We start from the raw sequence: 13412 nt of genomic DNA on the forward strand, positions 1-13412 counted from the left end.
ACAGATTAGTGTGAAATTCTGACACATGCCAAAGTAATTTTGGGCAGAGAATAAGGATATATTTTCAGGGTCCCCCTGGGGAACTGGGGAAGAATGCAGAAATGTTGGACTTCCCCACCTGAGTTGTATGCTGGTCTTCTCGCAAACGCTGAGGACGGTTTGGTAGGATGAGCCCTCGATCTTGGGGCGTGCCCTTGTGAAGCTTGCTGCTACAAAGGAGAGGCTGAGCCTATTTATATTTGTGCCTAAGAGTTTCCCCCAGAGAACCTCTTTGTTACTCAGATGTAGCCCTCTCTCACTCTCTCTCTCTCTCTCTCTTTCTCTCTCCAAGTCTACGCAGCAGGAGAACTCACTGCCTTCCCCACATGGGACATGACTCCCAAAGGTGTAAATCTCCCTGGCAGCATGGGACATGACTCCTGGGGATAAACCTGGACACAGCATCTTGGGATTGAGGAAATCTTCTTGATCAAAAAGAGTTAGTGAAATGAAACAAAATAAAGTTTCAGTGGCTGAGAGATTTCAAATGGAGTCAAGAGGTCATTCTGGAGGGCATTCTTATGCACTATCTAGATATACCCCTTTGCTGTTTTTAGTGTATTAGAATAGTTAGAAGGAAATACCTGAAACTGTCGAACTATAATCCATAGCCTTAATTCTTGAAGATAATTGCATACTTTGTAGTTTACATGGTGTGACTGTGTGATTGTGAAAACCTCGTGGCTCACACTCCCTTTGTCCAGTACACGGACAGATGAGTAGAAAAATGGGGACAAAAACTAAATGAAAAATGGGGTAGGATGGGGGGGAAGGAATGTTTTGGGTGTTCTTTTTTACTTTTATTTTTATTCTTTTTTTTATTTTTTGGATTAAGAAAAAGGTTCAAAAGTTGATTCTGGTGATGGGGGATGCACAACTATATGATGGTACTATGAACAGTTGATTGTACACTGTGGATGATTATAGGGTATATGAATTTATCTCAATACAGTTTTAGTATTAAAAAAGAGAAAAAAGAAAATGAAAATTAAAGCAACACTGATATTGTAAATGCAATTAATATTACTGAACTGTACACTTCAAAGTGGTTAAAATGGGAACTTTTCAGTTGTATATATGTTACTTCAATAAAAAGTTTAAAAAAATAAAAATAAATAAAAAATAAAATCGATTAGGGTGATGAATGAACAACTATGTCATGATACTGTGAGCCATTGTGTACTTTGGATGTATTGTATGGTGTGTGAATATATCTCAGTAAAACCGCAAAAAAAAATAAAGGCTGTTAAATAATCCCTAGCCTTAAGACATTGTATAAGGTACACGTTTGTGCTAATCTGAAAGACTAGAAGCTTCTGGGAAATACCAAAATTTGTTTAAAAAAACCACAAACATACAGTATGAAACAAACCATTTCATAGAGGCCCAAAAGAAAGAAAGAAAAAATTTATTAAGTCCAGAAATCAAAGATAACTTGGGATAATTATGATTATATGCAGAATCTTAGGTTAGAAATGAAATCTATTTAGGTCCAGCCTGAGGTTCTAATAGCCATTCTGTCTTCACAATCAGAGCAATAGTACCCCCAGAAATCCTGGATAAATCTCTGATTTACATGAATTTAATGAACCAGGTAGATAATTGTATCACCAATATCTGCCTGTAGCCCATTTTCAGTGAGGTGAATTTTCTTGCTTATGAGGTCCACGTGGAAAACAGCATGCTCAGAAATGGGTGTCTTTTCAGTATGTTCTTTTCCCAGAATAGGGACTCGCCGAGGTCCCAAAAGTGGATCATCAAATCGCATCAGTTTCACTTTGGAAAGGTCTACAGTAAAAAGATATTATCAACATGAGCACTCCATTGCAGTCATTGACTCAAAAACATGACTGAATCTGATAACTCATATTTTAAACACATTTGCTGTTAAATCTAAACAAAAATATTTTCACCAGATTATTAAATAGGGCACAATCTCAGGAAGCAAAGTTAAAATCTAACAAATCTTCATTCCTCTTCAGCCTTTAACCAGATCAAAGATTATCAGAGAATCTGTGTAACACTGACATCTTCTGGAATTATAAATCAAGACACAGGAAGGATTGAGTATATTTTTGAGCATTATTATATATGATCTTTCAAATCACTTTTTATATGCTTCAATTAACAATTTTTCTGAAAATCAAAAAATCTAAAACTCATTATTCTTTCTTGTCTTACTTCCTAAAATACATTAAACCTGCAAGCGTTGTAGCTTTTCTTGGAAGAGAATTTTGGATAAAGAATTACTATTCTAAGAAAGAACATTACCAGTTTCTTTTTTTGCTTAAAATATGAAGTGTTTGTATTAACAAGTTGATGAGACACAAGGAGACAAACAAGAGGGTGAAGAGGGAAAGGGCAGAGTTTTCAGAAATGAGCTTTTGGATGAACTCCAATTCCACCCTGCTTGAGATTTTCCTGAGCTGCTCTTGTGCAAGCTAAGATGGCTCCTGGCAAAGAAAGCACTTGTCCCTTGAAAAAATTTATGATCTATTGATCCTGCCAGCAACTAAGCCCTAAAGAAATTTATTTATTACATCAATTCTAAGACTCCCAACATCAAGTGGTTTTATTTTATATGGTGGAAAAAACTCATAAATGACTTCACATGCTGATTCTGGGTTTAAATCTTATTCTAAGTGTAGCATGGCTGGTTATGTTTAACCTGATCCAGAGAAACAGAAAATACCTTCTGAAATAATTCCACCCTTTTCTAAGGCAGATCACTGAGTGGTCCGAGAACTACACTCTCTCATGTTGCTTTGAGAGTACAAAATTTACCATGAGAGGAATGAGAGATAAAAGGAGACATTAATGCAGCTGGAGGCATTCTATTCTCTTTGGGAAACAAAGACCAAAGGACTGCAAGTAGAGAGCAGGGATCTTGGGACTTACAGAGCAATTATCACCAACTACCACCAGGACAAACCCTGCCTGCGAGTCTTTGGAGAGTCTCTGCAAAGACTATACACTCTATTCCCAAAAGTGTATACAATACAAGCCCTGACAAACAAAATAGGAAAGAAGCAGGCATAGCGTTTGTAACAGCCATGATCTTGTTCTGGGGGAAGAATACAATTCTTCTTAACAGCTATTGTAATTCAACTTGTACATCAGTGGTACCAAATATTTTCTTATGGAAGCAATGACAAGTCCTGCCAGCAGATTTTATGTACTAGGCCTTTTACTGCAGATCTGTCTCTGCCTGTCTCTCTCTCTCTCTGAAACAGACCTCTCTCACCATTCCAAGCAATGCTGAATGAAATTTAGTTGAAAGAAGTCTTAATAATCAAGCTTCTGAGTGACAAAACACATTTGCTTTGATGTTTCGCCATGTAGTTCATTACTGCCAATAAATTCTTGGAGGTTTTTTAATGATTTTACTATCTTTTCTTATCCCAGACCTGTCTTATCATTGAAAAGGTTGAAATTTAAGTTGGCAACTACACAAGATTTAAGGCACTTAGAGAAAAGATGAGAGTGACTCAAAGTCCCCAGGGATTGATGATGTGAAATGATGCCTTTCACCTCCAAGTTATTAGTTCATATATGGCATGGGTTGAGAGTGATTTAAACTCATTATCATCAAATAGTTGCCCAGTGGCCTTTGTGGAATGCAATGATGGTTTTAGCCAAGTTCCTCCTGGACCTAAATCATAATCAGTCTCAATACAATTGGCACTAATTGGATGACTTGCTGGCTATTGCAGCAGACAGACTGAGAACTACGCCACTGAATTTAACTCCTTTCCCAACTCATATACTCGGTATACTCAGTGCCCTTAGATATCAAAGCATCCCGAGCGCTTTTGGAAAAGCCTCAAGGTTAGATCTCTTCTGTAGATTCTTAGAGATTATCAATCTCAAACCCCCTTAACATTTCTATTTTCTAAAATTCATAGCAGCTACTAACACCAAACTTAAAGCACTTCATGAAAATATTATTCACAGGTAGTAAGAAAAAGGAGGTTAGAATTATGCCAGAGGCTCGGTGAGAAATGACAAGATATAAAAAATACATTTAGTATAATTCTAAAGAACCTAGTCAGTGCTGTATCTGAGTACAATTAAAAGGAAGGAAGGCTTAACATTATATAATACAATTTTCAGTACAGGAATGCATCTTTTTGTGTGCTACAACCTTACAATATACCTATGTAGCAAATATCTCTTTTCTTTAAAAGCCATCATATTGCTCTTCACAGCTAAGGGTTCTTGCTGTTATAAAATCTTCTCATTACTGAAGCTTGTTTGCAATATAAAGCACACAAATGGCAAGCCAGAAATGGGCTTCCTATATGTTCATATTTCCAAATGTTCAAGTTATGCTTCCTGTGGCCTGTAAATTCTAACAGTGACGCTAGCATTATACAGTATCTGTTTTACTGATGGGAACATGATAAATACCTATAAACTATAAGATCCTTAAAACTAAGATGTAACATAATGTCCTCCTCACATTATGCCCTTTCTCCTCATTCTTATGTATATAATTTTTAAGGCCACATCCAAACAATTCTTTCTCCATGAATTCATCACTGATCACCACAGCTGGATATAATCTCTCCTTCCTCTGTGCTATACATTTATTTATCTGAAGCTTTCTTACTGCACTCAGCATTTTCTCCTTAAATTATGATTTTGTGCTTCAATAGCTTACTCCTCTACCCCTTCAAAGATGCAGTCTCCTAATGAACAGAGTTCTATGGACTCCCCACAGCCCCAAGTACATACATGGGAGTCTCTATACACACAGTTGTCTCTATATACACTACACAGGGCAGTCTCTCAATAAATGTCCACAGAAGGAATAAATGGGTGGACAAATGACTTCAAGAGAACAAAAAATGCAGGATAAAACGAATTCCAGAGGGCTATTTCAATTCTTATTAATAGAATATTGTTACACTGAATATCATTCCTTAAATTAGGTCACAGTCTGGAATTTGTAAATCTTTTTAGAAAACTTTTGTACTAATGAAATGTGACCCAATCAACTATTGATTGCCATTAAAAAGAAAAGAGAGAGAGAATGAAAAACAGTGACTCTCAAAATTAATTTATCTTCATAATCTGGAAGAAAAATAATTCCAGAGACACGCCAATTTCCTTCACAATTGATCAGCCTAGGACCTGGCTGGGAGATGAAAAAAGCAGCCACAAATTATTACATTAAACCTAATCATAGAAGATGTAGACTTAATCATGGTAAGAAATTAAGACTATTTCCATATTTTATCTGGAGGCACACTGTTTAGAAGAATACGAGTTTTGGTGCGAAACAGACATGAGTTTGAATTCCAGCTCCAGGATTTACTAGCTGATGTTGCAAGTTACTTAGCCTTTATGAGCCTCCATTTCATCATCTGTAAAAGGGGATGAATAATACCTTCTATATCAGAGAGTTGTAAAGGATTAAATGACTAATAAATGGCAGATACTAGATAACTTTTCTTTTGTTTCTCTTCCTTCTCCAGGAATAGACCCAGCTGGGCAGGTTAGTTCAGAATATTATGGGTATGTTCCTTAATTCTGAACACATCCAAAAGATAGAAAGTGCCCATTACAGTTTTAGAGCTTGATGGAGCCTTAAAAAATATCTAATCTAATGTCCTCATTTTGCTAAAAGACAGATCAGTTTACAGCTCAAATGGCATGCCAACATCACCAAGCTACCTAGTCACAGTGTCCCAAAAAGAATATAGGTTTCCTAATTCTGGGCCCAAAACTCTTTCTTCAACATTACACAGCTGTCCTTAAGCAAACCAGACATTTTTCCTTCTCCCCTCTGCTTAGAACTCATCATGAGCATTTTAGGGTAAACATTTACCTTTGATTCCTCGGTCCATTTTCATTAAACGCCTGATTATGGAATCACGGTTATCTCCCTGTCTGATTTCAATTTTGGTTGAGAAGTGGCCATTGGATGGTTGGGGGTTTACTAGGGAAACTGACACACCAGGCTAGGAAACAAAACAAAACAAAATGAATGCTATAGGAAATTAAACCTGAATATTGTCAAAGGGAGGGGGAGTCTATGCTACATTTTTAAGGCCCAATGAAAGACAAATAGGCTAGACATAATTCTGGAATTCTAAAATCATGACCAAGAGATACTTGAATATGGAAGAAAAGATTTACAAGCTTATGCTTACAACCAAATGCCAGGGTAAAAATGATTACAATTACACAATCAATATTGACAGTAGATAGTAAGAATTACTATTTCTCTTCTACAACCATTAAATCATTTAATGAATTTCTACTATGTACCAGGAACTGTATGAAGCACTTTACAGACATGATTTCTATATCCTGAGAGAGTACTTTTGGACCCCTTTACACAGATGATAAGCTGAAAATCAGAAACATTAGGAAATTAACCAAAGATCACACAGCTAGTAAGTGACAGGGCTGAGATTAAACCCAGTGCTGCACCACACTACTTCTTACTTTATAGAAGCTATGTAGTCAAGGACTTTGCCAGCTATTTTAAGTGTGAAAAAAGACAACTGTGTCTTGTGAAAGACTTAAAATATATAGTAGCTTAGTGGAATACATGAAAGTGGCTTGAAATAAATATATTTGTGTAGGGAATGTTATTTCATGTATCTATCTCCATGGCCCAAATGACCGCACTTTTAAAAAACTACCACACCTCCATAAATATTTGATTAGGGAATAAGCATATTCATTTACAAGATAAATTCAGGATGTCTCCATGATTACCTCATTCTTTCAAAACAGGCTTTTTCTGTTTGCTGGATTTTCAATTAAATGTAGTAAAAAGATCAGCCTATATCTAAGTCCTCTGCTTAGTAAGAAAAGTAGGACATTTTATGGACCCTCAAAGTTGCAGTCCACTGGACTTTGCCAAATGCTGCAATTTTTTGACAGTAAATGAATAGAAAATCCAACAACTTCAAATCCCATTTCTCTTTATCAATAGTAGCCTCAAAAAAAGAAAAGAAAAGAAAAAGATAGCAATTCCAGCATGATTTAAGATGATGCATCAATCTGGTTTATATTAGAAACCAAAAAGTCTTGAATAACAATTGAACCAAGACTCATCTGAAGTTTGACTGCTCCTTTTCACTGTTTAAAAGTCTTAAATTTCAATTTCCCCTGATTTTTCTTAAATAAAATTATATTTTAATTTTTCAAACCCTCAAATAACATCTGATGCCATCCATAATAATAAAGTAAGGAAAAGGGATGCACCAACAAGGAAACAGGAGACTTCAAGTCTAGCCCCATTTTTAACAAATTATGTGGCCCAGGACAAACCAATTATTTAACTTCTCTGGACTTCACTTCCTTCCATCTTTAAAATGATGAATTTAGATATAATGACCTCTAAGGTCTCTTCTAGTTCAAAAATGCAATGATTCAAGGAGTCTTTCAACCTACTTCTGTTCTAAAAACATTTAGTGGTTTCCCTGGACAGCAGTCTTCCTTGACTTTATCTTCTGCTTCAGAGGCAAACTTGATTTCTATGTGCTCTAGCTAAATAGTGGGGAAAAAACAGAAGTCATTAGTTTCACTTAGTATGATTGAATTAATCATCACCTCATTTCACCAAAGAGCAAAACTAGGCTCTCCACTTAACATGAAATGGCCTGTGCAATTTTATTTCATATAAACATTAAGTGAAATCTGTAATCAATTATTTAACACTTTTCTTAGATGTTTCACAGTATTGTTATTTATATAGTCATGTTTACCATTTTCTATAATGAAACATGGCATCTATCTGTGGTATTAAAGCAAATGAAAATCAGCATATAAGACTGCCACTTAAACAAACGGAAGAAAAACTCAGAAATTTACCACTTGCAAATAAAACACTTTCTTAGTTTGCACAAATCAGCTTTATCTGATTCAGCATTATTGCATACTCCTGAATATAAAATGATTCTAATACAAGGTATGTCCCAATTTTTCCAGTGAAAAGATCCAAAACAAGCTTTTTGGCCTATGTGAATATATATGAATATTTAGGATATATATAAAATAGATGTCTAATATGCTAATTTAGAAATAACACTCTTCTTATATTTTATGAAACAATTTCATTCAAATTCTAAACCTACATTTTTTTACTTTAGCGCTTTCATTACCACCGGAACCACTTTTTGAGTTCTCTAACACAGTTTTCTAGAGCAATGATCTTTCCTTCTGCTTAAGTTGTCTGAGACAGCATTTCTGGAATCTATATATGAAGTTGTAACTAGGGCAGGTAGATGTGATGGGGATGGGGAGAAACTCACAGATATTTGAAAGCTATTGGTAATGTTCTATGTGAAAGCTATTGGTAAAGTCTAAAACTAATAATTTGGATTAAGAAGTTGGATTCATAAATGTTCACTGTATTAGGAATAAATTTTTCTAAAAAGACATGGGCCAATGATAGCATATCATGAGCCAAGGATTATAATTAGTCCAATTCTGTGAACCTGAGGTCCAAAGGGGGAAAAAATGGAATTCAGAGTGCTCTATTTATGAAAGACTTTAAAAGCATTGAATATAAGGACTCTCTTCATTTTTATTAAGATAATTTTTGGGGAAAACCCAGGCATACAGTTAGTCTTTTAGGTACAGGATAGTTGATAAATTAACATCTTTTTTTTTTTTTCCTGCAACTTCTATATCCACCCCATTCTCTTTCTCTCCAAAAGTATATCTGACTGATATATTTGGCAAGGTACTAAATACAGAAGATGCAGTCTATTAAAAGGTTTATTATAAAACAAAAGAGCTAGATTATGGTTCAGTATTGCTGACTAATTATTATAATCCCTTCCACCCTTCTTACCTCAAGAGAATTGGTTAGGTAGACTATATTTTCCGTAAGCACTGCCTGTTCATCAAATTCCAACTGCAAATCCAGAACATGAGGCCCCATCTTCTCCAGATTTTCCTAACAGTCAAGATGGTTTTAAAAAACAAAATCACATTAAGAATTTGTGGAAAAGAATATATTTCCTCCAAACCAATCATTCTTTTCTCAATTGATAAACTCTCCAAAGTTGAACAGTTAAAGGAAAGATCTTGAATTCATGGTCTCTCTTATCTATGTTCGCTTGTTAATGAAATCGCTAGCTTATCGTAATTATCATTAAAAGTATGTTAAGATTAGAGCGGCCCTGAAAAGACTATAAAGCACAATGTTTACAGATTTATAAAATCATATGGTTTCACCTTTGTTTATTTAGACAGACTTAATACACAAACCCAAAGTTTTCACTTTGACAAAGAATCAAATAGCCCTTCAGAATAAAATCAAATATTCCTTCAGGGAATCAAATTCCCTTCAGGAAACAGACAGACAACAATAAATTTTATATGTACACACACACACACACACACACATATAGACACACACAATATAACAAAATTTTCTGAGACACCACCTTTTTAAAGCTGTTTCAGAGAATACTGAATTAATAACAAAATAAAAAACTCCAGAAGCTATTTTCTACATAGTTTAATAGAAAAGAAAAGTCATACTATCTGGGTATACAGATAATCCTATGGCATACAAAAAACTATTTCTTATTTTTAACTTACTTGAACATGTAATAAAATATCTGCCACTCAGAATGTAACCTCAGAGATTCAAATGTACAGATACAGCTAGCTGCCTAGAACATGATGCACTTGCATGAAAGTAACCTGTCATTATTCCTAGCATTCATTGGTTTAGTTTACCATCCAAGTTCTGTCTTTTCCCTTGAAAAAGAACTATAAACCATTTTTCCCAAATTTATTAATCACTTTCAAAGTTTGCAAAATCACTAATTTAACTGGAAACTCACCAATATTCTAATATTATTGGAAAAGGATACTGGCACACAGTCTGACACTGGTTCTTCAAATTTAAATGAAGAAGCTAACTCGAGTCCAGTATCATCTTACATAAACAGACACATATGATGTCATGTTTCAAATAAGTTTCACTAGATTCTCTTAAAGCATATAATCAAAATCAATTGCCTGTGCAACTACCAACTGAGATATTTTGTTGGATCTATATGTTGACAAAGGATCTGGCATTTTGACCAATGACACCAGCTGAGCGGGACAGTGAATTATGAGCATCCCAGCAGTCATATTATAATTTGATGGTGTAGGTCAATCCAGGATTCAAAATCCTTCCTGAAACTTCAAACACCCTGAGGCTCAGACAGTTGACTTTGGTATAGGAGAGTTAAAAGGCTTTCCTGAGAATACCAATCTACTAGAATTTTAGCCTCCCTCAGGTATCTGTGGCCTGGAAGACTCCAGGATTAACCTAAAGTAAGAATAATCACTGTGCCTACCAGGCTCAAAGACATTATTTACATTAAAAAAAAAAAAAAAAGTACTGAGCCTGCTTCAATTAAAAGAAACTATTTTGGAGAGAGGGTCTAAGAGAGGAGTGGAAGCTAGTTAGTCTCCCTGGAACAACTAATAAACAACCAGGAACAACTAGTATACAATATGGAATAACTGCGGGGTGACAAATGTGACCGTCCACTCATCATACACCAATCTGAACTGGGAGGAATGCCTGAGATCACAGCATAAAATCTGTTAAGTAAAAAACTGCAGATCCAAGCCGGAAGCCCCCTATCCCCACAGCCCGAGCTGCAAAGCCTCATGGTGCTAGAGAGAAGCTTTCTCCCAGCAAGTGAATATAGCTCAGCTGAGCTCCAACTGGGGTTTTAATTAACAAGCACAGACTGCTCAATACAAGGTACGAAACCCCAACAAGCACACAGAGGCTATGGGTGACAACTGACCTTGGAGAGCCAGAGGGTGGCTGCGGTCTGGCCCTGAAGGGGGCTTTCTGTCCCTGTTTTGGCTCAGTGGAGAAAGTCTCAGCCATTTTCAGTTCCCAGTGCTCTGACCCAGACAAGAGTGGAGATAGCACAGGCAGTCTATTCAAATGCTAATGACCTCTCCCTAGGGACTTATCTTCCCTAAGAGGAAAGGGGTGGAGCCCAGCTACCCCAGCTCTACGACCCGCCTTCCATTCAGAACCAGACTCCAGAGCCTGGGGGAAAACAGCCACGGGCCACATCTCCTTACACCAGCCTGGAGTTACAGGCTGACAGGCACCACATGCTGGGCAGAAGAGCACAGTGACCTGAGGCTTCACAGGGTATACCAGTTTTCTAAGACACACACTCAGGGAAACTGGATACTGAATATTTCTTCCTTCTGGAACCTGAGCCTGTTCTGGGCTGGGAAAACCTGACTGGGGCAAGGAAACCATGACTAGACAACAGAAAACTACAACCTACACTAAGGAAAATGAAGTTATGGCCCAGTCAAAGGAACAAACTTACACTTCAACTGAGATACAGGAATTGAAACAACTAATAATAAGACAATTCAAAAAGTTTAGGGAAGATATGGCAAAAGAGCTGAACTGTATAATGAAAACACTTGGCGTACATAAGGTAGAAATTGAAAGTTCGAGAAAACAACTGGCAGAATCTATGGAAATGAAAGCCACAACACAAGAGATGAAAGACATACTGGAAACATACAACAGCAGATCTCAAGAGACAAAAGAAAGCACTTGGGAAATGGAAAACAAGGCACCTGAAAGCCTATACATGGAGAACAGATAGAGAAAAGAGTGGAAAAATACGAGCAACGTCTCTGGGAACTTAAGGACAAAATGAAAAGCAAGAATGTAAGTGTCATTGGTGTCCCAGAAGGAGAAGAGAAGGGAAAGGGGGCAGAAGCAATAACAGAGGAAATAATCAATGAAAATTTCCCATCTCTTAAGAAAGACATAAAATTACAGATCCAAGAAGCACAGCGTACCCAAACAGAATAGATCTGATAGGCCTACACCAAGACACTTAATAATCAGATTATCAAATGTCAAAGATAAAGAGAGAATCCTGAAAGCAGCAAGAGAAAAGCGATCCATCACATACAAAGGAAGCTTGAAAAGACTGTGTGCAGATTTCTCAATAGAAACCATGGAGACAAGAAGGAAGTGGGGTGATATATTTAAGATACTGAAAGAGAAAAACCACCAACCAAGAATCCTATATCTGGCAAAACTATCCTTCAAATATGAGGGAGAGCTTAAAATATTCTCTGACAAACAGACAATGAGAGAGTTTGTGAACAAGATACCTGCTCTACAGGATACACTAAAGGAAGCACTGCAGACAGAAAGGAAAAGACAGGAGTGAGAGGTCTGGAAAACAATTTTGGGGATAGTAGCACAGCAATGTAAATACACTGAACAAAGATGACTGTGAGTATGGTTGAAAGAGGAAGGTTGGGACCATGTGGGACACCAGAACAAAAGACGAACGATAAAGACTGGGACTGTGTAACTCAGGGAAACCTAGAGTGCTCAACAATTGTAATAAAAGGTACAAATATGTTTTTACATGAGGTAGAACAAATGAATGTCAACATTGCAAGGTGTTAAAAATAGGGTGGGATTGGGGGGAAAATATAATCAATGCAAACTAGAGGCTATAATTTATGGAAACATTGTATTATGCTTCCTTTAATACAACAAAGGCAATATGCCAAAGCCAAACGCATTCCGGGGGGTGGGGAATAGGGGAAGGGTATGGGACTCCTGGCATTGGTGATGTTGTCTGATTCTTCATTCTACTTTAGGTTAATGCTATCTTTCCTTTTGTTGCTTTCTAGCTGTCAAGTTTTGTTTTTTTCTTGTTGTTGTTGTTTTACTCTCTCTTTCTCTTTGTCTCTGCCCTCTTTGACTCTTCTTCCTTCTTTGTGGAAGAAATGGAGATGTCCCTATATAGACAGTGGCAATGGTGCTGAATACATAAACACGTGACTATACAGGGAACAACAATTGTTTACTTAGGACGGAATGTATGGTGCGTGAATAAAACCATCTTAAAAGAAACGGGTTGATGAGGAAACCTTGAGGGCACTATATTGAGTGAAATAAGACAGACACATAATGGCAAATATTGCAGGGTCTCACTGATATGGACTAATTACAATATGTAAACTCATAGGCATGAAATGTAAGTTACCAGGATACAGAATGAGGCTGAAGAATGGGGTGTGTTTGCTTATTATGACCAGAATGTTCAATTAGGGTGAACTTAAACATTTGGAAATGGACAGGGGTGATGGTAGCACATTGTGAGAATAACTAACAGTGCTAAAAGGTGTGTGAAGGTGGTGGAAAGGGTAAGCTCAGAGTCACATATGTCACCAGAAGGAAAGTTGGAGATTAAAAGATGTGAATGTATAAAACAGTGAATCTTGTGGTGGACAGTGTCCATGATTAACTATACAAATATTAGAAATCTCTCTCACGAACTAGAACAAATGTATGGCATTATAACTAGAAGTTAATAATAGAGAGG

General features: G+C 36.6%; 1 protein-coding gene across 1 annotated transcript in view; it reads right to left on the reverse strand.

Moving 5' to 3' along the window:
* Nucleotides 1–1428: 1428 nt before the first annotated feature.
* Nucleotides 1429–13412, reverse strand: part of LARS1 (leucyl-tRNA synthetase 1) — a 119722-nt gene continuing 107738 nt past the window's right edge. The window contains exons 29-32 of the mRNA XM_037801711.1: nucleotides 8858–8962; nucleotides 7453–7548; nucleotides 5873–6005; nucleotides 1429–1827 (exon numbers count right to left, since the gene is read on the reverse strand). Of these exons, the coding sequence (XP_037657639.1) occupies nucleotides 1622–1827; nucleotides 5873–6005; nucleotides 7453–7548; nucleotides 8858–8962 (540 nt within the window). The 3' untranslated portion in view covers nucleotides 1429–1621. The remainder of the gene's footprint in view (nucleotides 1828–5872; nucleotides 6006–7452; nucleotides 7549–8857; nucleotides 8963–13412) is intronic.

This window comes from Choloepus didactylus, chromosome 13, assembly GCF_015220235.1.
Source record: "Choloepus didactylus isolate mChoDid1 chromosome 13, mChoDid1.pri, whole genome shotgun sequence".
Taxonomy (NCBI): domain Eukaryota; kingdom Metazoa; phylum Chordata; class Mammalia; order Pilosa; family Megalonychidae; genus Choloepus; species Choloepus didactylus.